The 27,080-nt window shown below is 38.7% G+C and overlaps 1 protein-coding gene across 1 annotated transcript in view; it reads right to left on the bottom strand.

Annotated features, from left to right (window-relative positions):
• CEP85L (centrosomal protein 85L) overlaps positions 1–27,080 on the bottom strand; it is a 121,284-nt gene that overhangs the window by 25,433 nt on the left and 68,771 nt on the right. The window contains exon 4 of the mRNA XM_086632114.1: positions 6,190–6,311. Within this exon, the coding sequence (XP_086488240.1) occupies positions 6,190–6,311 (122 nt within the window). The remainder of the gene's footprint in view (positions 1–6,189; positions 6,312–27,080) is intronic.

Genomic DNA, 27,080 nt, shown 5'->3' with positions numbered 1-27,080 from the left:
AAGGATCTGGGACTGCAGCTGATCAAAACTACAGAACGTTGCACTGCAAAAAGCAAACGCTACACAAGCGCGGCCAGCGAGACAGACGAGTGCTCAGCCAGAGCGGGGCCTCGACTGGCCCCTGTGAACACTTCAGGGAAGATGTACTAATCAGCTGGAGAGATCTCAAGGAATAACGAAAGCTACCAGAGGTGTAGAAAACATGACCTAGGAGGAAAGACCAAGTCATATTAGGAAAAGTTTTCTAATGTTTCAGCTAATTCATCACCAAACTGTCTAACCCAGAAAGGCTGTAGAACATCTGTTATTGCAGATAGCAATAGCATAGACATCTACCAGGACTGACACCACTACAGCTTGTCCTCCCTAGGGCCCAGCAGATAGTTCCTTCCTGGCCCTACATTACCCAAATCTAGGTTATTATGTGAAAACTAATGTTAAAAAATTCTATTGCATTGTATTATTAAGATTCACTTCTGAAAAGGTGAACTTTTAAAACTGCTAAAATAATTCCTCTGTAACAAGATCTTCCAGAAAGTTTACCAGCCCAAGACACAAAAGCCTCAACCACAAGTTACCTGGTGATATCAGAAAAAGACAAATGCACCTTTTTCAAGCTATTCTTGCCAGCAAAGAATACTTTACACAGTAAGACACTCTGATGAGATTCCTTGCAGCCCTACTACCTGCATAGAAATCCCAGTTAAACATGCATGCACTCAGATACTGGGTGACTTCAAAGCTTCCTCAAAAATGACATCAAGTTATCACTCAAGTGGCTATGTGTCCTGGTTTCAGCTGGGATAGAGTTAGTTTCCTTCTTAGTAGCTCGAATAGCACTACATTTTGGATTTAGTACGGCGTTTGGTTTGAGAAGAATGGTGATAACATATTCATGTTTTTTGTTGTTGCTAAGGAAATCAAAGATTTTTCAGCTTCCCTTGTTTTGCCAGAGTGCAGGTGCACAGCAGGCTGAGAGGGAGCATAGCCAAAGCAATGAACCCACAACTCCTAGTTTAGGATTTGAGTTTAGGCTTAGAATCGAGGCTCAAATTGGCGAATGAAATATTCCATATCATGCAACATCATGCTCAGTATACAGATGAGGGTTGGCCAGGAAGCTCTCTCTTCAGACCTCTTTTGGGCTTGCTCTTTTCCAGGATTGCATTTTTGGGACCTCTCCGTTTTCAGGATTGTTAGCTGGCAACAGGTGGGGCGTTGGTCAGCAGGTGGTGAGCAATCGCACTGTGCATCACTCGTTTGTACATCTATATTATCACTTTAATTATTATTTTTATCATTATGACTTTTAATTTATTTCAATTATTAAATTGTTCTTCTCTCAGCCCACAAGTTTCCTTCCCTCTTCTCCTTTAATTCCCTTTCCCATCACCTGGGGGTGGGGTGTGGGGCAGAGCGAGTGGCTGCATGGCCTTTGGTTGCCGGCTGGGTTAAATCATGACAATATGCTAATGCTGCAGATCTTAACAGAGCAGCTCAAATTAAGAGAATTACAGCTTTACATGAGCAGTAACATGAGCACTATCAGAGCACATGCAGTTTGATGTCAACTGCTGAAGTCAGGACAATTTGACGCAAGGCAAAGAAAGTCTGATTCTATTGTCCCAGTGAAAACATTGAAGCATGATTCAGCTATGGATGGAAAGCTAGTGATTTAGCAACTGTTTTAAGATGTAAATGTTATTATGCCCTGAGGAATGACAACTACTGACTAAAATTATACTTCTATGTCTACCTTTCCTTAAAAAGCTGTTCAAATGCCCTTAAGCTGTCTGGAAGAGAACATTGCACACATAGTGTTATTCTCAGCAGCTTACGTCATATGTTCAGATATTTGGCATTTATTCCTGTACCTGCTATATGCCATCCCTGCCAAACAAACAGTGCCAGGACGACATTAGAGACATCTACAGTGGATGCCCAGTCTGCCCAGTTTCAAGAGGCATTCACAACTGTACCAAATGCTGTAATTTCAGTGTTGTGAATGTACGGAACAGGGGAGCAACACAAAGAATTAAAATGTGATGTCGTAATTTTCTAAACCAATACAAACACTGTTGGCTCCCTCTGGTGCTAAATATAATGCGGTGTTACATACTATACTGCCACAGAAGTAAGGCAATGACATAATCCAATTATTTTGTACAGCAGGTGACAGACATTCTAGTACTAAGTGTTACAGCAGATTTCCTCTTACAGACAAAATCCTTAAGTCCTTATTCCCAGCCTATACCAACAGCTCTTGTGCTGAGAAAACATGACACACACCTTTAAGAAGTGCCATTGTGATCCTGTGTGTGCACACACACGCACTAGACTCCCTTCCTCATGCCACATTTTTACTTCCTAAAAGTATGGTCTTCATCCCATTATTTAAAAGCAGATCTAAAAACCATTTTCAGGCTCTAATTCATTAAATTGGCAGTGATTCCTACAGCAGTTTTAAAAAGCAAACCAAAACCACTTTAAACCCACCCATTTATGCTACTGTGCACATTTATACTTAAAAACACGCATTTGTTATGGCAAACAGACTTCACAAATCAAATCAATTTTAACTAATCTATTACTAAATCTGCTGTTCAACACAGCGTTTAGAATAAAAAAAAAAATCAAGCCACTAGTTCTATTCACAGACGCAAGGGGCTGTTTGGGGTTTTTAAAATTCTGTTCTGTTTGAATTTCCAGTAACACAAAGTATCCAAGTACGATGATTTACATTGTAAGCATTATTCCTTGAATTTTTTTATGACTATTTGAAATGTGTTTGCAGTTAGTCCAAATTGTTAGGTTTCTGACGCAAAACACGGAAGTTTAATAATCTAATCTGGAAAGGCTGGATCTTTGTTGCCTTTTTATCATTGTATGGAAAGAAAGGAAGCAGGCAGCAGTTTTCTCTTTCCTTCTCCTGCCCCTCCTCCCTTTTTTAACACGATAAACGTAGAACAGCTTAAGCACACTGCCCTGTACAGAGCTTCCATTTCCTACTTATCAACAGATTTAAGCACTGCTATGTAGAACGAGGTGTGTGGTGCCAAGTGAGGTTCATCTCCTCCACCTCCTGGATTAGCTGGCCCCCAGTGCGATTCCCCAACAGAAGAGAGTTTTAACCTTAAAAAAAGTGGGTAACAACCCTGTGGTTGAAAGGGAGGCTGGTGACAAGGGCAAGAGAAGGGTGTTCCCTGTGTGCTGCTTTTCATCCAGCTGTTCCTTGTATCTGTCAGCAGCAAAGAGCTGGGTCTGGAGCACCTCACCAGCTGCTCTCCTGCTCCTCCAGCTTCCAGAAAGCAGGAGGTTAACCCATCTCTCCCAATCTTCTGTCTCCCCAGAATTAAACATGTCTTGCCGGCATTCTCCAGTTATCAGTTTGCAAATTCAGCCCGAGACATGGCTTAAGGAGCCTACACCTTTTAGAATTCCGTGAAAACCACAGGTATGAAGGGCCTTCTCAGCAAACACCTCCTACCAAACCTCAGTCAACAAAAGAATTCCTCCTCCACTTTCTAAAAGTATAAATTCTGTAATTTAACTCCCACTGCCTTGAATCTTAATTAACAACACTTTAGCAAACTTTATATATTTATTTTAGGTCACTATTCCCAAATAAATTCAAATTCTGAAAAAAAGTTTAAAGTAAGCTCAAGAAGACCAGGAGCTGGAAGACTTAGGTTTACACCCAGACATCACCTTGACTCTCAGAGCAAGGCCTTATGTCCTCACATGTTAAATATGGATAACATCAAACTTTTGCTTAGTACCCCTTAGTGCCTTGAAGAAAGGTCTTATTCACACTTCAGTCTTATTAATACCCCATATAATAAGAAATACAACACTAATGCTTTATAATGGAGTTCTATTTCTAGGATTTTGGACAGCAGCTATGTACCATTTTCTCCATGAGTGAAACAAAAAATACTTTTATCATAGAAAATACTACCTCCTCTTTCAAAAAAAAAAAAAAAAGAATGTGTCAAAATCCTTCTAAATATGCAAGATCACTTTGTACTGATCTTAAATAATACAAATTTAAATAATAAAATTTTAAATAATTTTATTTCATTATAAACCAGTAACTTTTAAGGCAAATATTTTGCCCAAATGGAGGCTCGATATTAAAAAATGGGCCTTTTCTGTGATGTATTATTATACTTTGTTATTATAATTTACACCAGTTACTTAACGGAAATTACTGTAACATCAGTAAGTGGTCTTTGTTTTGCTTCCATAGTTTCCAGAGTGTATTTTGCGTTTTCAACTGAGTGAAAAGGAATGATTTCAACCAACTTCTGGTCAGAAATCTAGAAAGAACTGTATTCACTATCATCAAGTCACATGAAAGTATGACTTGCATGAAAAAAAAAGAACCAGCACACCATCATCGGATATCAAGAAACAGCTTTGCTTCCTCAACACGGACAGTCTCATGCAATGTTAGCAGGCAACTAGGCTACAAACTGTCACTCCAGAAACTTCACCCTTGACTGTAAGCTCATTTCCAGTGTGAGGAGAACAACGTGAACTGCCTCTTTAGCTGCCATTGTGTAACAAGCCTCCATATAGAGTGCCCAGGACGACGGGCTCAGCAGAGGCACCAAAGACAGCCCCCAGCCGTCACGGGCAACATACCTGCAAATGCTGCTGACACAGGCCTGAGAGGTGGGCAGCAGGATGTACGGCGCTACGGCCGATACAGCAAGCCTAAAAAACACACTAATTTCGACAGCCTTGAAGCAGCTGATCAAAATGCTCTGACAGAGGAGGTCTAAGTAACAGTTAAAGATGTTTCCTTCCATTTCAACTGCTTATTCCCTTGGGAGATCACCACCTCCGCAGGAGAGCTGGCAGAGTGGGATGGTGTGCCCGTGCCTCACCTGCTGCAGTCTGTAACTTCACATCCCATATTCAGCTGCAGAGGCAGGCAAACACACACTAACATGCCACATCAGACTGGGGAAGCTGATGCCAATCTTCATCACTACAATGCCAGCAGAGGTACTGGCCAGATCGCTAGGGGCTAGAAACATTTCCAACCACTGCAATTCCTTGCCTGTTGCAATAGAGGAACAAACAGATCTTGTACAAGCATAATTCTCCTGGTCCCAAAGTAAATTATGACCAAGTTGTCTATCTCCACCCATTAAAACAGAGGAACCGCTAGATGAAACAAAAAACATTAATAATGGATGCCCGACATTCCTGTGATCAACACACACCTGCTTTATACAGTTCTCCTCATGCTGTGGAGCAAAGTATCAGTAAGAGGGCATAACTATTTCAAGATCAGAAGAACCACTCCTCTTTCAGCCACGAGTCAAGAGTTTATTATTAAGACACAGACTAAGCCAAATGATAATTATGTCAAACATAAAAATGCTCTTCTTAATTGTCCTACATCCAAACTCTTCAGCTCTTGATGACATCTGCTAATTTAGTGTAAGCTTCATTAAGCTCAAGCCCTTCATTAAAAGCACATTTTCCTCATTAAGGCTTCATTTTATTCAAATATCAAGAACTCCAGAAATTACTTCAGATACACTAGAAACTTAACAGCAGTGAGTTGCTGCCAAGGCCCATTTCAGATTTGACAGCAATTTTAATAAGCGATGTATTCACTGACATATAGATTCTGGATTTAATATTTTATTATCTGAATAATATTTATGAGCATTTGAAAAGGATTTTACTGCTGAATGTTACTGCAAAGGCCAGTTTCTCAAAGTTTTATCAACTGGCTTCAAATATATTGCCTTTCTGTACTTGTCATGGAAAAGAAAATCAAGGCAATGCAGTTTACCAATTTTCGTCTTGCAAGTCACTTTCTGTGAAGTACAGACCTGTATAAGCAGAAAAATGTCTGATACCAACCTCCAGACTGGTAAGAAGCTAAGATGGGGAGGCTGACAGCAGAACTGGCTGTCGGTCTCAATCTCCCTCTTCCATTGCAGAGGCATTAGTCCTCTAAGTAAACTTCCAACTCCGTAAAAGACTTCTAGCCAGCAGCCAGTCTTCTCTCCTAGCAAGGATTAGCTCTCACATATTTGTGCATAAATACTAGCTGGACTGGAACCTAACAACTTCACAGACTAAGCAGCTCTCCTGCAATTCATTTCTACATCACAGCTTTTACATCATCTAATCTAATCGATGCAGCAGGAGTAGGTTACTCACCGATCAATCACAATCTCTTTCTGTCTTAGCAGCCCCTCTTTAATTTTCATTAGAGATTCCCAGTTGCTGAAGTCCTGATAGCTGGTAGCTGGGTAACTTTGTCGAGATGTTCCTGTTGGAACCTGCATAAAACAATTGTAGAATTAGCCTCCAGAACAGTTAAGATAAATAATATCCTAGATATTAGGGCATTTACAAAATGGTTTGTTGTTTCAGAAACCTGACAGCTGTTTTTCAGTTCAATTCTGATTTGCTTGATACAAAACAATTGGATTAATAAAGAAGTTTATTGAAGCAAACTTCAGTCCAGTATCAGTGATTTAAAACTTATTTTATCATTTCTTTACTGAAGAATTCATAGCTCTGAAAACAGTTTGAGATGAAAAGCTTGTTTGGAATTTAAGTACATGATTAAGACAAACACCACAAAATCTTCATATCCTGCTGCAATTCTTGTAGTACTACAAATGAGGTAACTGTTATATGCAGGTCTAAAGCTATCAAGCTACCATTTCTCTCACTTGCTCAACTCCCACCTGTAACTTTAGCATGTAGAGAAAAATAAATTTGCCTAGAAGCGTGTGCATTTAAAATACAGAATATGAGAATATAAATTCTTTTAAATTCTGTTTTCAAGAATAAAAGTTTCACAAGTAACGGGTTTCAGGCTTTCCATTCATCCTCACAAAAGCCAGGCTATATGTCTCACAACAAAGTGAGGATGACAGTTGAACAGTTGAATATGAACCAATAACATTATTGTTTGGAAGAAAAATAAACAAGTAACTAGGATGTTTAATCAAGAAAATTTTTATACTCAGAATATAGAAAATATTACAAATATTCATATCAGGAATTCACATAAGGTAATGTTTTAAGTTAGAATTTCTGTGATTGGACTGAGGGATCCCAGCACCAGCTGTCATGAGGTATGATCTAATTTTCCACCATTTTTTTAATTACCGAAAAAAAAGATTTCTCTTTTTATTATCTAGAAGCTATCTTGGATGATGTTGCCTTTTTATGTTTCTGGAAGAGAGTAGAAGGGAAAAAAAAGTAAAAATATGTCTTTTTTTTTTTAAAAAAAGTTTAAATAGATTTTCGGATATTTTTACTTGTATTGCTCTAAAATGTTTTAAATTTCATTTGAAATTAGAATAAACTGTATTAAGACCAAGACATATAATCAAAAATTAAAATTAGTTAAACAATTGTCAAGCAAGTCCATGCTGCTGGTCAAAGCTTTAATGTGAACTGTAACAGAATGGAGAGAATTCATTGCCTAACCCCCCGTACCACGACGGGCTGAAGTCAGGAACCAACTCCTGACAGCTGTAGTCTCTTCTGTATAATGAAAAAGCAGTTTTTCCCATTCAGTCTAGTTCAGTTCAATCCCTACCTTGCCTATGGGTAAAATGGTCAGAAACACATATTCTTTAATTTATAACTTAAAAGCAGATATAAGATGATAAGACTTACTAGTTTTAAAATCTTTCAAGACTAATCTCACACAGGCATAGCCCCTCCCCTCAAGTCCTATTCAGCTGCTTCAGGGATTATTTCCGTTGTTTAACAAACTGGATAGCTTCAATAACAAAGTTAGTTATGAACGATATTAAAAAAAACAACCAACATCAACAATTCTACATATTAAACACTTTATGCCAATTTCTGGCCAAAGACAGGCTGAAAATGTTGACTGTGTTCCTTGCTGGATAATATCAAGTATTGTATCTTTATTGAAAAGGCCATGTTGACTGGATAAACAGTGCTTTTTGAGGAAAAGTGAAATGTGATATTAAAATCAAATTTTCCTCTTAAAATGGTTCACTGATTTATGATTATAGGTAGTATTTCTTATCCCATACTCATTGACAATTACATCCCACGAGCAATAAAAACCAAAGAAAATATCTGAAAATTCTCTCAATTGTTGTGCCTAAAGAAAGCGCCTCATACACTGCTTACTCATGCATATTCTAGGTTCGAAAGTTTTGTGGGAATAAAATTTGTCAGATGGCAATTTCTAGTAAGTCAGCCCGTTAAACCTATGTTTGTTCAAGGAAGTTATGTTGAAGATGGCACTGAACTCTACTGGGAAGCAAGGAGCAGCAAAGCTAAGTGCTGCTTGGACTGAGATCTATCATCCATTTGTTCACATCTGTGATGAATTTAACAGTAGCCTTGCTTTGTTTTTCATGGTCAATGGTCAATATTAGCATTAAAAACCCCTAAATTGCTGTATCACCTTGGCTTTTTTTTTGTTTGGGCAGTGATCTAATAAAATTTAGGAAAGATACCAAGTTGTGACTCTTCCTGCAAGTAATGTGCAGAGTCTTTAAAAATCAATCAATCTAAAATTAATTTTGCCTGAGTCACTCAGTCCAAACCAGATAACTTCAAAGTCATCTTTGGTGCTTACGGAATACCTTAGGATTGTCACATATTGTTCTGTATTACAGTTATCCACGTGACTGGCTGAATTAACAGGCACCAGCATAAAATTACTTCAGCGAAAGTCAGTCACACGTGCCATGTCATACAGCATTAAGTGACAACCTCAGGAACTATCACCGTACTGTGTGTCATGAAATTTCTTCCTTTAGCTTCTCTAAACCTGAAGAATGCTTTGCTAGATATACCTCAATACCATCACACTACAGTCAGAAAAAGAGAAAGAAACAGTCCTTAATGCGGCTGGGATCAGATCCTTACTTTTCAGATCCAGAAATTCCATCTCTACTCAAAAGAAGAAACCCACAAGAGTTGACATGATAAATAGGAAATATATGGCTTTACAAAGCCAAATCAATACCCATTTAGTCAGTAAGACAAATTAAGACTGAATTATAAAAATGAAGAGATTAAAGACAACTATTTAAATATGAACCCATGTTAACTGAAAACATTTTGGAAGCAATCGGTGGTTTCTCTAGCAAAATTCTTCAGAGCAAGCCCATTACTTCAATCTGGGACCTTTGCAAACAACAGTTTGCACTAAAACTAGAAAGAAACCCTTCAACTCTGGTACAGTAAGGGACTCTACACAAAGTCAATTGAATACTAAGGCTGCTGAAAAGAAAGGCAATGAGTTTTGCAAAGTTAATAAGAGTGATATTTTGTCAATTAGATGCTAATGATAGTGAGGGTTTGTTTTGGTTTGTTTTTTTTTTTAAATCTAATATATAGCTGACTGACCAAAGTGCTTTTGTTTTTCCAATATATCTAATCTTATGGAGTATATACATGCTGTACATAGATAACAACAAATAAAATATTTTTTTGTATTGTAACTGTGTGCTTCAGTTGGTCACTCTGATCAGATGAAACAGCAACAAATATTTCTATTTCTGCTATCATGTTTCGGCCAATTTTGGAAAAAAGGAATATGCTAAAAATACTTCCTAGCACTGCCTAGAATAACAAGATGGTTCACTCATCTTTGAGCACATGGTGTCGACTACTCCACATAGCTTTCTAGCTGCTTTGAATGGTGTGGTAACACACAGGTGGTCCAGTTACATTCTGCTAAGGACATCAAATCAAACACTGAGAGCAAGATACGCTTTTAGGACTCATATACAGAAAGCCTCCACAACTCCAAGTCCTCAACTTGAATCTTCCAGTTACAAAATAAAACACCAGCTTGAAGTACACAGCATTCTTTTCCATCCGCCCTAGAAAATATAACTATTTTTGTCACCTGGCACCTCTTCCAAGAGCCTTGGATTGAGAACATCAGTTAGAACAGTACCCTTTGCACAGTGGCGTCCAAAGGTCTTCACTAGCTTGTTTTTTGACACGGGCTTGGCCTTGACTTTCATGACCTGGCAAGCCTTCAAGTCATTGCTAATGCACAGCTAGCTGCTGGGGGGGGGCGGGGGGAAAAAAAAGAAAATCTTTGCTGTACTAGCCTATATGCAAATATTTGTTTCTGGAACACACATTGCTGACCGATTCTATCACGTTTCTTAACAGTGGGAAAATAATTTTTCTCTGGACTAGAGGGTAACAACATTTGGATAACTTAGGCCAATACTGGCTGGGTTTGTAATTGTGCTAATTAAAATTATCCTCTCCAAACATGCTTGTACGTTTCTGCCTGAAGCAGTTCAGTGTCTCGAAGCACACAGAGCAGTACAGCATTCCACAGAACATGCTGTATTGCAAAGTAACGGTGAAGTCCAAAAATGTCAAAATAATAGCTAGTCTCAAAAAAAAAAAAAGGATTTTAAAGGTTTTTTTTTTCTGAAAGTTGCAGTTTAAACAATTTAGCACTGTCTATACCATGACAGTAAAGTTTTCACAGCCCATTACCAACAGCTAGCAGAGTGCTAAAAGTTATGCTAAGTGAATGATCCCTTTTGGCCAACTCCTTGCACTGCCCTATGGTGTCATGAACTCCCCTCTGTAAGTATCATTCTTCTCTTGCTGCATTTTACAGGCATTCATTATTCCAGAGAAAGAGAATTCCTTGCATCCACAGCTAATCCAAGGAAAAGAATCAGCACAACCAATGTCAGCAGGAGCACAAACGGTTCCTTTTGTTTGACTGACAGTGGAGGAAACAAATATGAATGTCCAGCACAGCACGGGCTGTGCCTCAGGGCCATGGTACTTGCCCTACCATCTCACCGGGCCATGAAGGAGAAAAGAGGTGGATGGGGCAGCAGGGAGCCCAAATGCACTGTTATCAGAAACAACTCTTGCTCTTTGCTCCTCTGCAATGGGAAAAGGATTAGATCTGCAAAGGCAGAGCAGCAGTCACTGATGAGCTCTATAACTGATCCCTACCCTGGGTGGGGACATTACCCATCCCTTCCTCCCCACCCAGATTTCTTCCTAACATCAGGCCAAATGTTTCGGCTCACAACAGCTCCCTTAATTCAGATAATCCCAGAGGATCATCCATCTTTTTGCCAGCATACACAACAGGGCTAGTGACTCTCACGCTGGAGAGGAGGTTGCAAACATGGAATCAGGCTCTAATTTTAAATCACTTTAAAAGCAAGGCAAGGAATCACTTCTATAGAAAGAGGCTGTGCCTTGCTGAAATGCACTAGAAAGAACTGCCACAAAGCAGCATTATAACAGATCCCCAGATGGGTAAAAACAGGGCTATGGACTGATTCAAGAAATCCTGACCTGTGGTGTCTGTATTTCACCACCACCTACTTACCCTTCCACTCTGCTTCACCTTTGCCATTTAGGGAAGACACTGTTTCTGCTCAGCAGGATATAATCACTGCAATTCTCGACAGCAACACCTAGGCTGTATAACATTTTGCTGCACTTTTACAAAATCTCCATCAGTCTGGGGAGAGAGAATAACTAACCCGAGTCCTTGCACTCTTACTCCAGCTGAGGTATACATATCATTCTTTGGGGAATTTTTAACAGTGAGGACCACAATTATAAACAAAATTGAAATATCAAGTTGTGAGGTACTGAGAAATACAGATATATTTAGAGAGGTTAGCAATGCCAACGGCAAGTAGTGAAATCCAGCATGGCGGAGAAAAACAAATAATAATAATAAAAAAAAAATCCCAAACATATTTTTTATAGACGTGCAATCTGCAAAGTAACTAATACGAGAGGGACCACAGCTAACTAGGAGAATAAACTTGATAACAGTTCACAATATAACCTGCCTGAAAATCAGCTTAATGCAAATCTGGTTTGCCTACATATGATATGTCAGGTCATGGAGAGAGGGGGTAGAGGGAAGGAATAAGACAGCGACTTTAAATAGCTGTGGCATAAACCCAGCTGGAAGAACATGTTTGGTTCTGGGCATTGTACTATCAGAAAGTCACTGAAATAGTAGAACATGTTCAAAGAAGAGTAACTAACAATTAAGAAGCTTATAAAGAGTGATTTATGAGTAGAGACAGGAAATCAGCCAGCAAATACTTTATTTCCTAGGCTGAGAGTCCATATAAACCAAGATTGATGGAATGAAAATTGAGATATGACAATTTGGGATAAGAGTATCAGGAGAACTAAAAAAAAAAAAAAAACACCAAAAAAAAACCCACACACAAAAAAAAAACAAAAAACATAAACCAAAAAACAAACCGTGCACCAAACTAAGAAGGGGAGAAGTAGCAAAAGCATCTCACAAACAATTGAAAGACGATTCAGATTTTAAGATTTCAGGATCTATTCTGAATACAGCTTAGGAACTAAAGGGCAAGCCAGTCCTTACTTGATGACGTATCAGGACTTCTTCTCAGTATTAGGGTTAAATTATCCTGGGACCAAGTACATGTGACTAAGGATAGAACTGACGACACTACACAGAGAGGAGAACCGCAGTTAGACTCCAATCTCATAGACTGAAAAACAAGATCAAATTTAAGAAAAGACTCGCCTTAAAAATATGCAGCCACAGTTGAACAACACGGATGCTACACTAAGGATTTCTACTGAATAAGCAACCAGCGTGACAGACGCACTAATTGTAATCCAAGTTTGCAGTGGTCTAAGTTAGTGTTAGCAATGTGGAGTCTCAAAATTGGCTAAACAATACAATAAAAAAAGGACAATTCTCCCTACCTTGTCCCTCCGTTTGCATGTGGTTTTTTGCCATTCTAGAATCAGACCCATTTAGTTTGGCATTGCAATTGGCCATGAGGCTTCACAAAGTGAGTATATGAAGTCCTTTGCTAGTGCACTAACCTGCTCCTCCTCTTCACACTAAGTGTTTAAAATGGCGATAACTGAGTTGTTCTGTTCCACAAGGAGGGACCAATGTGTCTCTCTTCGGTTAGACGGAACCTCATTATTGCATCTGTTGTATGAATTTTTAATGCTTTTCCAATAAAACAAATTAAAATGCTGACTATTTACAGACAACACCACTAGCACTGTATCTCTTAAAAAGTAGAAAGCATTCAAAAAGGAAAAGAATAAACAGTAACAGCATTAAAATGCCTCCTAAAAGCAGCACTCCCTCTAGTCATTAAACCTTTTCCAAGAATGCTTGTGGAAGCCTCCTTCACAAATTAAATCCCCACTGCACACAAGGCATTACATGCTTTATTAGAGACCTCACAGACTTGACCCACATAAGCCAGGGAGGAATTTGACTTCTTGCAAGTTACTGTTATTTGTACATTTACTTCTTCCCCACTGTTGTTTATACTGCAGCTGAGGCTTCTGAACTTGATATCAAGGTCAGGTTTGATAACCATAGCAAGAGAGGAAGACACGATCCCTTACCACAATAGCTTACAAATGAATTAAGAGCAAAGCATAGCAAGTACATGGTTGCTGGGATACTAAGAGAGATGAGGGAAAACAAATGCTAAGGTCAGGCATGCTATTCACCACAGAGGAAAAAAGTTATAAAAAAAACAACCACCACAGAGTTTTGCTGCTGATGGCATAGTTCAGGGTTTTGATAGCAACTGCATGGTCACTTAAACATGGCATAAATGTACAGTGCTATCAAAGGGAGGGGGGCTGTTCTCCAGCCCCTTCTCACCACTTCAAACATTCATACCTTTCAGCTCCCTTCTGAGAGCCCTAGTCCTACACTGTCCCTCCATGCCATACACACAAAGGTTACTCGTATCTAGGTCAGGCTCCAATCAGATTCATTGTACAAGGCCATATGAAATCTAGCACTGGCACACACTGTGAAGTGGAAAAGCAGCGTATGAGATGATAAGTTTTGCAGTGGCACAGCTTTGTGCTGGATTAGTATGAACACATAACCACAAGTTGAATTATCTCAACTCCAGACAGTGCCAAACCCTCCAAAATTGTTTGTGGACTGAATGTTTTCTAAGATTCTGAAAAAAAACCTACTACTATGCAGTTGCTGTGACACTGGCAAGTTACCAGTCAAGACTTGGTGTTTACACACACAATCAGTTCAAGAAAAGGGACTTCCACATGAAGGTGGCATAAGAGAATAAAACCAAAAGCCTTCTACACTTTCTTATCTTTCAAAATAGTCCTGTCCTGGTTATCTGAATTGCGAGAGCACACACAGGGCCTGCAGCACAGTCCGAGCCTACAGCCAGAGACTCTGTGGGTGACAGATCTGTACATGCTCAGAATCCGCATCCAGCGGGGGCTACTGAGTAAAATGGGAAGATAACAGGGAAGTGAACCGGAATGGCTGGTCACCGTTAAGCAGCAAGGTTTCGCTCCCTCTAGCAATCCTTGTCTTGTGCAAAAGTCTTGAACAACCACCTAAGAGGTCTCTGAAAAGACTGCAAGATCCCTACGCGTGCATGTTGTTACTGCATGAGGCAAGGACAGGCTGTTACAGGAGGTGGGAGTCACTCAGCCCTTCGTGACTTTCTCATCTCTGTCACCTTAAGCTAGAACACTCTTAAAGGGTGAAACTGGCATTCCCAGAGTGGCACACTAGATTATATCCCCTCTTCTGCTTATCATCCTATGAACAATTACGCTTCTCTTGCTTTCATGTGTTGCTATAACATTCCTTTATACTCTATGCAACACCAACATTATTTTTGTCAGAAATCCTTTCATTTATATTCTGGCAAATGTTATGAACACAAAACACTTCTAGGTGCCACTTAATATGACGTTAAAAGCAACAGTGCCTGGAATTTTCCACTGATAACAATTGGGTCTTTCCTAAGTATAGAAGCACTTGTTTTATTAAGTGTTCATTTTATCTTCCTGTTATATTTAAATTCAAATGTTCTTCACTAAAAAAAACCCCAAACAAATAAAACCTGGACATGAAAGGGAGCTTTCCATAAGGAGAACGACTTTAACCTTTTTTTTTTCCCCCCTGACACTTTCAGTGAAAGCTTCACTGGTAAATTGATATTTTGTTTTGGTTTTTTGGTTTCCTTTTCTGGCCTGGAAGGTAGCATGACCAAAAAGTGACTATAGTTATTCAAAGTCCACAAAAAGACTACTACTTAAAGTGCTGCAGAAATGTACGATGTTATACACTACAAAATTTTATGAACTGTACAAGACAGACAGAAATAGACTAGAAAAAAGCAATAGTTGGGAAGACAAGAGAAGTCGCAAAACAATCATGTATGGAAGCACCCCTAAAAGTAAAATATCTCCGTCATTTTCATTCAGGCATCCTCAACCAAGTTATGATCATTTACAAAAAACTTACACTAAGTGTACATTGCTAATATCTATAAATACCAGTTTACTAAGAGCCAGTGTTGATTGCTAATTCATTACTTATTATTCCTGCTCATGGCCAAAAAAGAGTGGATGCAAAAAGTGACCTAGAAAGCAAACAAAAAGGAGTCTTTTTTGCCAGCCTGCATGAACTCTCCAAGGATGAGCAGAGCTGGCTATTCGTCTTGCATGGAAAAAGACAGGAGCCATTCTGTAACAAGGGAATAATGAAAAGAGTGCAACTTGACTGAGTATTAGGAGGGAAGAGGGGAGGCAGGGAGAATACTTACTGGGTGTGCAGTAACTGGAAAAGAAGATTTAGAAGAACCTAATAAGCAGAAAGCAACGGATTCTTCTAACAAAACATGCAAACATACTGAAAGAGAGCTAAGTCACTTTGAATTCCATGTGAAGCAGGAATATACATTTGGGGAAAAATCGATGCTCTGCAAATTCTTTATCAAGAGTTCTGATTCTTCAAACGGAAGCGCTTTAGATTCTGCAAAGGGTGTTGGCCCCTGAACCAGAAAACTGAGCCTCTCCTCTGTGTTCTGTTTTAGCTTTTCATGACAAGAAATACGAGCCATGAATGTAACATTCACCAGAGTTAACTGAAGTTAAAAAAAAAAAAAACAGAAAAAAAACCCTCCCACTAAAACAAAGCAGAAACATTCAAAATATTTATATGACAACAAACCCAAGTATTCACAGAAACTCACAAAAGCACACTTTATTTAAAAATGACAATCCAGAACTGGTCTCTACAGGCACTTGCAAAAAGAATGGAATCTGGACAAATTGCTTGAATCTGTGCATTTCAAGTTTTGCAGATGCAACTTCTGTACATGTTATAACTGACAGCACACGGGGAAGGAATAATTAGGTAATGCACTGTTTGCCACTCCTTTTAGGCTCATAAACCAAAAGAGTAAGCAGAAACAAAGAAACTCTCGTCCCACAACAACCACCTCCCCCTTTGTTCTTCTCCAGCTCTCATTACCATGAACACAGATTTAAAAAAGACAATTTAAAAAGACAAGGATATTCTATAAATATCTATAAACAGCAGTAAGTGGGGAATTCAGTAAAACCACCTTACTGGGGATTGGAAGACAGGAACAAGTTCTCTATAAAAACAGCCTCGTGCAGAGTTAATAAGGTTGACGGATGTCAGAGCTCTGCACAACATGAGTACAGTACTCATTTACCTTTGTTGGTGACTACCTTGCAAAACTTTAGCAGACAGAAAAATCAGGGGCATACTCGTGTTTTCTGTCCCAACAGCAGGAATTCCCCCTTGGAGGCACTAGCTGTGCTTCATCCAGCAAACTGAGCAGGAGAGCACATGGACCTACTGTGAAAAGATTTCCATTGCTTCAGGCAGGGATTCTACCACCATCCCTGTACAGCATCACATACATCACATATCATCATATAAACAATTAGTTAATTACTTGCTCCAGAATTTTGGAAAAAAATATATTTTTTTTTAACTCATATGGAGACACTATGTACCTGCATGACTTTCTAAATTTCAGAGGGAATTACAAAGGCTTTGCACCTCTGACAAATCAGGCCCTCAAATCTCAAACGTCAGACATCTGAAAATTCTGGCCTGAAACTTCTGCGTCATTGACAAACAGAAGAAATGCAGCCAGTTTAACACTGGACTGTCTGCGAAACTGGGAACGACACAAGCATGGAAGGTAGGCACACAATTTGTGTGTAGAATAAGTGACAGATATTTAAACTGTTTGGCTTCAATCCAGATTATGAACCTTTCCCACTTGAGTTTATGAGGGGTACTTAAAACGCACTTGTCTCTAACAAAAGTAGCAGTATGATGTAAGGGTGCATTTGAACATCCGTGTCAGTGTGTGAAGGTGTTTTCCTTCCTTAGGAGATAAACGGGCAGGGGGGAGCCCTAGCACCTTCTTAATATAAGCAGAAAGAGTAGAAAAAGTTCACACTAAAAAATAAATATTGCTTCCATCATCACCAGCAATTAGCACTTGGCACTTGTAGGTCTCAAAGCCTTGTGATTCTCATTCTACAGAAAGGAAACTCAAGACAACAGCAAAGACGATTTGTCCAAGGGTCTCCAAAGAACACCAAAACACAACAGATTCTGTAGTGTGGAAACCATTTTGTAAGCAAAACACTAGTTTTAACAGATACAAATGAGACTATCCCTGCCTAAAGAAAAATAAATGCATTGAATGAAGTTTTTAACTGAAGTAAAAAACCCAAGGTCTTATCCATTCAGAACATCCTTGGAGCCAAAATGGAGATGAAGCTGCATCTCCTGTTTGAGAGGATCTGAAACTAATTTTCATCATGCTGGAAAATGTCACACGCACAGACAGGTCTCCAGCTGGAGACTCCCTTTAGCGTCTGCTACTGAAAGAATGAGAGGGAGAAATGATTCCTGGTGTGGTGATGAGCCAATATGCAGCAATCCCCAGATTCCTAGTGTACGGTCTAATAGTGCATCAATAGCACCAAACATTTGGAAAGAACTAAAAGCTGGTTCAATAACAACCAGTTCAAAGCCAGCTCTTTACCTAGTTTTTCTGTGATTGAAGCTCAAAATAGCTTTCTTACAGTTTTTGAAAAAAAATAAAAAATCAAAAGAAACACATGTGCATTTGGTAATGTGGATGAGATTCAAAATCATAATTTTTCAAATTCTAGTCCACTGCAACTTCCATTAAACTATACCCTACCCACTAGACAAATTCAAAAGGCTTGGTAATTTTCAACTCACCTTTCTGCACTGTCATTACTAAGATATTGTACGTTAATAGAAATCTGCAAAATCCTCCATGGGTGGAGAGAAGCACCAGAAAGCTCAGGTGGTCTATAGGGAACTTCGACAGTCCTCCATACTTTTGCCTTTGTAGACCCACATGCTGAAAAGTCATACTGAATATTCAAGCAGGTGTGGGTTTTGGCTATATAACCCTATAAGCACATTTGAAGACCCTTTTTACACTGAAATGTCCCCTTTTTTCCCTTCCCTTTCCCTCATCAACTAATCAAGTAAAACGGTATATCGATAATCTGTGTACTTCTTATTCTACACAGGAGTTATTGCAGTCTGAAGTGTTTCAAATTTAATGTAAATGCTGCAGTTTATTGCGAGGAAAAAAAAGGCAAACTATAAATATACATTTAGTCTCCTCTCTTAAAACTAGTACTACAGTAATCCAATATAACATGAACTAGACAACTGTATTTTAACACAGAAGGAGGATCATCTACAAGACAGCAAAGTTCACGTTTTGAAATGAACTGCCTTTAGTTTTCATTTTCTAATTCACAGAGATGTCAATACTATTTTTATACCCAATACTCATAATCAACTGATATGAAGGACTGTATTTCAAAGCCTCAGGACCAATTCATTTTTGATAGAGGGCACAAAAAGAGGAAAGCAAACAGTTTCTTCTGTAAGAAGAAAGTCATAAAAGGAGGAAGAAAAGCTCCTTCATATAATCTCGGTGGCCAGGCAGCTACGGCCAAAAGCACCTACGAGACTATAGATGACAGTTTCCATGCTCCAGTGAGTGACAACAGAACTTCTATGAGGAAGCAGCTGCCTCTAAGAAAACACACAGTCAGAAAAATATTTGCAAGACCAGGAAGTCTGTTCCTGCTGCTCAGAGATGGTCTGAATCAGAGGAAGAGAGCAGTGTTTTTATTTTTGCACACTCTATAATAGAATAAATAAAAATACAGAGTTTTGTCCCTCAAATTATCAAGTAAGAGAGTTTGTGATCTTCATTTTCTGGGGTGCTAGGAGCAAAACCAAATTTTACTTTTAAAATAAAGGATCTTTTTCTTGCATATGTAATTACAAAACAGCACTTCATTTCTGAAGAGGGAAAAGGCATTCTTCTATTTAGATCAACTAGAGTGATTTCTGATGAATTAAAAAAAAAAAAAAAATCACCATAGTGTTTAGCTATGAATTGCATGTAACCAAGAAAGGAAGTGATAGATAGCTGACATTCACAATGGGAATTGTGCTAGTCTCATTCATAGCTGCTCCATTTTTTTTTTTAAAAAAAAAAGGCTAGGGCAATGGGCAGAAGAAATCAGTGAAGAACAGACAGACATCATTCTGTAACGCCAACCAAGAGAAAGAAAGGTGCTTCTGGTTCACATTTCCCATATGCACATCTCAAAACAGGACCAACTAAAAATTAGCCTGAAAACCTTTTATATGTCTGATCTACATAATCTCCATACTGATCTGAATGAAGATCCCAGTGAGGCAAGATGTTGAGGCCACTGGTCTACAAGCTCCCCCTCCACAGTACATGAGGTGGTCACTGCCATAACTTGTACGAGAGAATCCTTCAGCTTTTAATTGCTGGTAACATGATTATCATTTGTGCAGTGTTTATGCATTTCTGTTAAGACAACCTTCAGCTGAAGATAGGAAGCAGCTAAATCTAAACCCCAAGCGTTTCTCCTGCGTTCTGCAGTTACTGTGGAGACAATCCAGCACCACCACTTGGCAACTGAAACATGGTCTTCCAACTTTATCTCTCCTTCATATGCCTTTGTCTCACCGTTCATCCATCACTCATAACATGTCAAATAACACAACTAATCTCTGTGCTTCCCAGAACTACTTATCTCAAAGACACTCAACACAGTTTCTTAGGTATAAAGATCTCAGCACATCACCTAAAAGCACATTGTTCAGCTTAACCAATTGAGGACACCAGTAAACAACACAATACAGTTTTCCCATAGAAATTAAAAAAGCCTTCCACTGTAATGAAGATCACGAAACTTCCTATTGTGTATCATGTTGCTATTTTGAAGACACTTTGCACCATTGCAATTAACTGCTACTACTCAATTATTTGACCTTTATTAATCTAGTAAAAACAATACACTTCATTGATATGAAAGCAACAAAGTATCTGACAGAGCACAGCTTTCTGTGCCCTCAATATTTTGTTGCAAAATAAAAGAGCTACATGGGTCAAGCCTGTGCTAACTGTGCTGCCTCCAAGTCACGTAAGTGCTCCCTACGGGGGTATGGGAAGAGGAAGGCCATGACAGATTTTCAGAGTGAGAGCCAAGCAAAATTTCTTGTTCCCCTACTTCTCTCCTAACATTGGGTCAAAGTACCAAAGACAATAAACAGGCGTTAGACACTTCTGAGCTCTGTGATCTACTTTAATGGTTACAAGTTCGTGCCAGTTACAGCAACTGAAATGAAAACATTCAAGCTGACTTTTCCAAAAATGTCTTTCGTTAGTAACAGATCAGATGACTAGTCCTGCCAGGGCCTTCAGCATTCTCAAAATGAGAAATATTTCAGCCCAAGTTGTATAATTTTCTATTAATTTTAATCAATTTTCAATGGTGCACTTCACAAATTGCAGCTTCAAAAAGCAAGTTCACCTTATTTCTAATGAAGAACAAAATGTTAAGATGAAACTAATCTAATGACTGTCCAGTGCTTAGGAAAAGTAAACACTTCTTGTCCTAGAGGAGAATAACACGACACAGAGTCTAGATTTCTCAGCAGAGCTGTTTCCTATAATGCTTAACAAAGACTCTAAGTCTCACTATAGAAGCAGGAAAATCTGCAGCCTCAGGAAGGCAGCTTCATCCACATACATCCAAAAACCACTGAGATTCCAGATGTGAGTGAGAATCACTGAAGTCAGATAAGCATTAAAGAAGGAACTGGATAAAACACACAGGTCATAAATCTATCAAGCAAGAAAACTCAAAGGCATAAAAAAATGTTACTGTCTCCAAATTGATTAGGCTATCTCCTTAGCTGGTGTAAGCCTGGAATGTTGTTCACACCAGCTGAAGACATTGTTTTTCCTATATTTTTAGACCTGCACATTTAACACAACTGCAGGTTGTATTAGACCTGCAGCACAACGTAACTGAAGGATACATAAGCTGTGTCTTTTCCCTGAGCAGATACCAGCAAAAAGTGTCTTGTAAGCCACCTTTGCCGATACCTGGATGGCTACGAGCAATTAAATAAGCTGCAGGAAGCACCTCAATCAGGCTCGAAAAATACTGGTTAAAAAAAGAAAGATCTCATTCTAGTGTTCAGCTTCAATACCAATACCTGCTATCCTGTCCCTCCTACACACACAAAACAGTGTACATCTATGGGAGCATCTGCTTCTTCCTTCTCTTCATTTTTAGTCACTTCTAAACCAAACACACGCAACACAAGAACCTTTGCAGTGTGGTATCGTACAGGGACACTTGCTGCCCGCACACGAGAGAAAACTGGAGCAGCACCACGAGACAATGCATGAACCGGAGTGCTCAGACCTACCACTGAATTTTTTACTAGTGTATTATAAGTAATTGGGCTTGGGTTATGGTTCATTTCTATGCAGAGCGTTGGACTATCAACGGACCAGATACCGACATCTCAGACTCTTTACACAGGTGGCCAGCATCTACAGCTGGAATTTTAAAAACTAGCATACAAAAGGCAAAAATAGAGCAGGAAATTATTACCAATGTGAATAGAAGTCTTACCATAATTTAAATAAAGGGGCTGGTATGCTGAAGTATAACACGTCTCTTTTTGGAGATTATCCCAAACATCAACCGGATCTCTAAATAAATTTATGAGAAGAAACACACTCTGGTGGCAGATTTCTAACCCCACTGGAGAAAGCCCAGATCATCTCCATTTAAGGTCAAGCAAGCAACAGCTGCACATTTTTGTTCCCCAGAACAAAATAAAGCAGACCAGAACCTCCAACGCACACTCCTTTTTCAAAGCTTTTCCTTTCTGATATTCATGGGTGTCTGGACCCAGAGGCTGATCACACAGTACAACAGTGTGCTCACATATTCTGTCTGTATCTGTCAGACTGACATGCCCACGAGCAGCACTTCGGCATCTGCCTCAGAACCCGACCAAAATCCCGTGAGTTGCATGCGGGAGTGATACTAAACTGAACTAGAAAAACGTTCCAGAGAGGGTACCCAAACAAGCTTGTTGTCCGAGAAAACTTCAATACAAGATGTACAACATCCATGTGGTCTGAATTTGTGCAGGTTATTGCTATTTGACACATATTTTCGATCTTAACGTTTCTTATCCAAGTTAGACATTTACTGAAGGCATGCTTATTTCTCACTAGATACTACTATTTTTATTAATGTCTTACCTTACACAATGAAGTATCATTCTTTAAGAAGACAACTAAGCTATGACTGTCAACAGCTCACAAATAAAATCCACATTCTTTTAAGGCATCTCATTTCTAAAAAACTTCAAAATTATTATTAGGTCAAATTCACTAACAAAAAGAGCTGAGAATTTGGGGTGGAGTAACTGAATAGCACGATCATTTTACGATGACTTGGTAAAAGGGAGGAACTGGAATTGCAGCTACTGCAGTGCTGGGTGTTGGACTGTAATAACAAAGTAGAGAGGTGAATTTCAATAGTACAAGTTTCATGTTACACCTTACAAAAAGCAAACAATGCAATGATAGCAGTACTTTTGCTGGATGACAGCATGCAATAAAAACATAAAACTTCCCTCATAAAAAGGCCAAATACAGTTTGCTTGACTCTGAGAGATTTATAATGTTAATAATGCCATACTAAATAAATTATGAAATTCTTTGCAGTGATAAAGAACTATCACTCCTCACTGTGCAGATATTCCATTAACTTTCAACTGAAGTATGTGACCTTAAGTTTCCTTGGTTTTATATTAAAGAATAACTGCTAAAGAAAGCAGGTAGATTTATTATATTAAAACTGAGTTTGACTATGTTATAAATGATTTTGAAGAGCAGCTAAACCTTACTCACAAAAATAAAAATAGAGCTCCATTTGAAATAAGGCAGTATGTCACCTCCAAAGTCTTTTTGTCTCTAGTTTGCAGCATGTATCACAGCAGGGCTTACAGGGAATGAAAAAAACCCAAACTAAAAAAAAAAAAAACAACTTTCACCATGTCTGGTTTCCTGCTTAAAGACAAGCACTAACCTATGCTAAACAATTATTGTCAAAACTGGATCTGTAAGTGCTGAGAGTTAGGCTGAGCTTCTGTATTTTTGCTGCAATTTCCAAATCAGGAAGAGGCACATGCCGTCAGTTTCATCCACCTATGAAGCATCACGCTGGATGCTCTCACACTCAGCAGTTCAGTACTTTCACATCCAGTAAATCCTCCACTTCCTGGATGCACAAAACCCACTCCATATACGCACTGTGGTCTCACTTGTCATTTCCCAACACAGGATAACATACATAAGATAATCTATAAAGTAGCATCCAGCTGCTACTCCTATCCAAATGAACAGAAGGGATTCTCAAAAATCACTCGGACCGTTTCCAGCCACAAAAAGAGGGAGGGGGAGAAAAAGGACGTGTGTGTGTATTATAAAGGAAAGGTAAATACTTTAAATCATACAGGAATAAGTTTCAGAGATGAATTTATATATGCCAGGTTTTATTTGGGGGGGGGGGGGCCGTGGCGGGCAGAATCCTCTAACCCACAAATTAAATTGAAAGGTTGGAAGAGGCTTGAAATACAGAGAAATTACTTGAGTTCAAGTGCTGTCAGAGGAAATATGATATTGAAAAACACACATCATACACTGTAAACTGAGTATCAGCTGTGTAATCGAATTATCAAAACAATATATAGTGCAAGTATAGTTTAAGAAACCTCTTGTACAAAAGAAAATCATTCCAAGTCAGAAGCTCATATGGAACCTGACATGGACACTAGAGATTTAGGGGGTTTATGATGAAGAAACATTGTTGTAGCAAAAATAACACATCCAAAACAGCACGCTGAGCGAATATCCGTTTAAGTTCTTGTTTAAGAAAAGACAGGGTATAAGCAAGCAGCTCCCTTCGCTACCCCACTGAAGCATGCCGCTTCCTGGATTCCTTCATCCTGTGGCTGCGCAGGTGGTCCTCCCTGGCACACAGTCCCCTTCACGAGAGGAAAGTTGTTGCCCATGTTTAATACATTACCGCTGCGAACAAGTTTAGAGGAGCAACTGCCGGTGTCAGGAGGCAGAAATGGGACCAATCACAACTTGTGAGCTGCTGAATGACACCGGGAGTCCTGCCTCTGAAATTTTTGTTATTTCTTCCCCTCAACCTACTTCAATTGTTCCCACAACTTGGTCACAGACTCGGACAAGTTGCCAGAGATCTACAGACGCTTCCCACAGCCCGGAGCAGGCTCCTCTCTGCTTCAGTAACAGCCACACCAGAGGTAAGGGACCGCTCTTCTTTTATGCTTTGAATTCTCACAGCAAGGCACTGCAGCTGCAGTTTTCTAAAAAGCCTCCTCTACTCAAAGTAACAGCTAGTTATAATTGTTTATCAAAAATACAGAAACATAGGCATTACAGCGCTGAGTCAAAAGCATAATGCTGTGGAGGACATATTTTAGGGACAATAAAGGCAACTGAGATTTTTCTACATGCTGATGGGATACTAGCTGTCCCTTGGGTAGATGATTTACACAGGTAGCATTACACGAGAAGGTGCAAAGCTTTCATCGTTTTCTTCAGAACTTTGTCTCTCCTTCTCAATTTAATATATTTTGTTTTTTGTTTTTTTAATATAAAACCCACAAAGAGAGTAATTCACTTAAAGTTTCATAAAGACACTTCCGTTTTTCCCCAAAGCTGCCTGTCCACAGCCCAGCAAAAGTAAAGCTCTTTCACCATATAACTCAGAAAAGCATTTTTCTGATCTAACACATTAAGAAAGCAGATGATTTTTTTTGTTGTACGACAAAAAAAATACTCTTAATTAAAAAATGTAGGTAGTTTATAGCAGGACTAGAACCGAAATTATATCATGTTACTCAAACTGCAGTTCAAGCTACAGTTCATACACTTCTATTCAGTGCTTTTGCTGCAAATTCCTTTAAAAGTTGGGATCTTTTTCTCCAGCTGGTCATTGTAACTGTCAAACCTAGAATGCTTCTAATAACAGATGAATAATTTAGCTAGGATTTGTAACATCATGAATTGAATTTCAAATGCATAAAGTAATCTATTTATTTCCAACTAAGGGAAGCATGTACACACTGTACAACAATATAAAAACCCCAGCTTTAAAAATCACTGCAAACATAAAAAGAGTGTATCTCAAACAGAAACATGTCACATAAAAGACATTCTAATATTTAGATTTACAAATATTTTTAAAAGGAATATAATTCATGAATATGTAGCGGTCTAATGAATTTCTCCTCCTTACAATCATGTTCCCCCCTTCCATCTAATTCACACCTTACTACTTACGTATACTTATGGTTCTGGACTTAATATAGATCTCAATTTTGTGAAGCATGTTTTCCCTGCTACTGAACAGACACACCTAATTCCTTTTCCTATTATTGGCTGGTAAGCATCAGGCTAAAATACATGCAGGTACTTGGTTTTGTGCTCCGCAGCCTTGTACCAGTTTTGAATAGGCAAGTACTGGAAGTGTCTCAACGTCCTGTTACTCATAAGGCAAACAATCTGTTATGAAGCTCTCTAGAAGCTGTTTCCAGCAGGCAGAAGCAGCACTTCAGGCATTCTAGAGCCTTCAAACCAATGCCTATAATAAGCAAGAATATTCTGAGACACAAGATAATTTTTTTCCAATGCTAAATTTATATACAAATTTTATATTTTCAAGTGAAGAGAGAAGTTTGAATTTATTCTACCACACAGAGAACCTCTTTCTCTTAACACATACACTGCATACACACACCTTTAAAAATACAGTTTATGCATGCACACACAGGTTGAACATACACATAGAAACTTAACTGCTGTAGGCAGCTCTTTACTAGAAGGCATCCATAGCTACAGCAGGTTAGATGCTGGTTCATCTGAATTCCATCCTGTCACAGAGGTAGGTCATTTAAAGCAGATGACAGTGTGGCTCCACTGTTAAATCTAAAAATTTCACACTTGTAGCATCCCATGTCACTGACATCCAAATCTGAGTAACAACAGTCAACAGTCATGACAGAAGCATGTGCATGTAACAGGTGACAAATGTTACGAATCATATATGAAACACTGCATTTAATTCACAGCAAATAACACTTCTCTTTTTTTGTCACTCATTTGTCAAGACAACAATGCTATCTGTATTTAGAGAGATTCAGATTTATGTATATACCACACTTCTATTTTAAAGAAGTTGCATTTATTTCTCATCCTCTGAAGAAGTTAGGAATACAGTGACTTGATTGTACAATATGAAACTCAATAAAATCATTTTGTAATCAGAGTGTATAGGTGATTTTTCACTGATTTTTTTCAGATCATCTGTAAATAATATATATGAGATACACCTACACAGCTATAAGAGCAGCTTTGTATTTGCTTTAAGAATAATTTGATTTAGGAATAGAAACATACACCAACTGGAGAAACAAAGAACCCCACAGGAAGGTAAAGATATGTTCCCTAAACTACAAGACACTTTATAACTGGGAAGATTGCTTTTGCTTTGTAGAGATTGATACATGTCTTAAGATGACTTTCCTGACTTTTCAGAAGCGAATTTATCTACTATATTTTCCTTCCGATCAATGCCATGTCATCATCCCCCGAGCTGCTAAAAAGGTTAAAAACACAACTTGCAACAACCCCTTCCACTTCTACCTTTTATACATGGTAGATATATTTCAATTTCTACTTCAGTTCCAATTGCACTTATCCCATTTCCTATTAATAAGCAGTGTCATATGA

This window comes from Tauraco erythrolophus, chromosome 2, assembly GCF_009769465.1.
Source record: "Tauraco erythrolophus isolate bTauEry1 chromosome 2, bTauEry1.pri, whole genome shotgun sequence".
In the NCBI taxonomy this organism is placed as follows: Eukaryota; Metazoa; Chordata; class Aves; order Musophagiformes; family Musophagidae; genus Tauraco; species Tauraco erythrolophus.
Note: the sequence above shows the minus strand (reverse complement) of the source record. Positions and strands in the feature narration are given on the sequence as shown.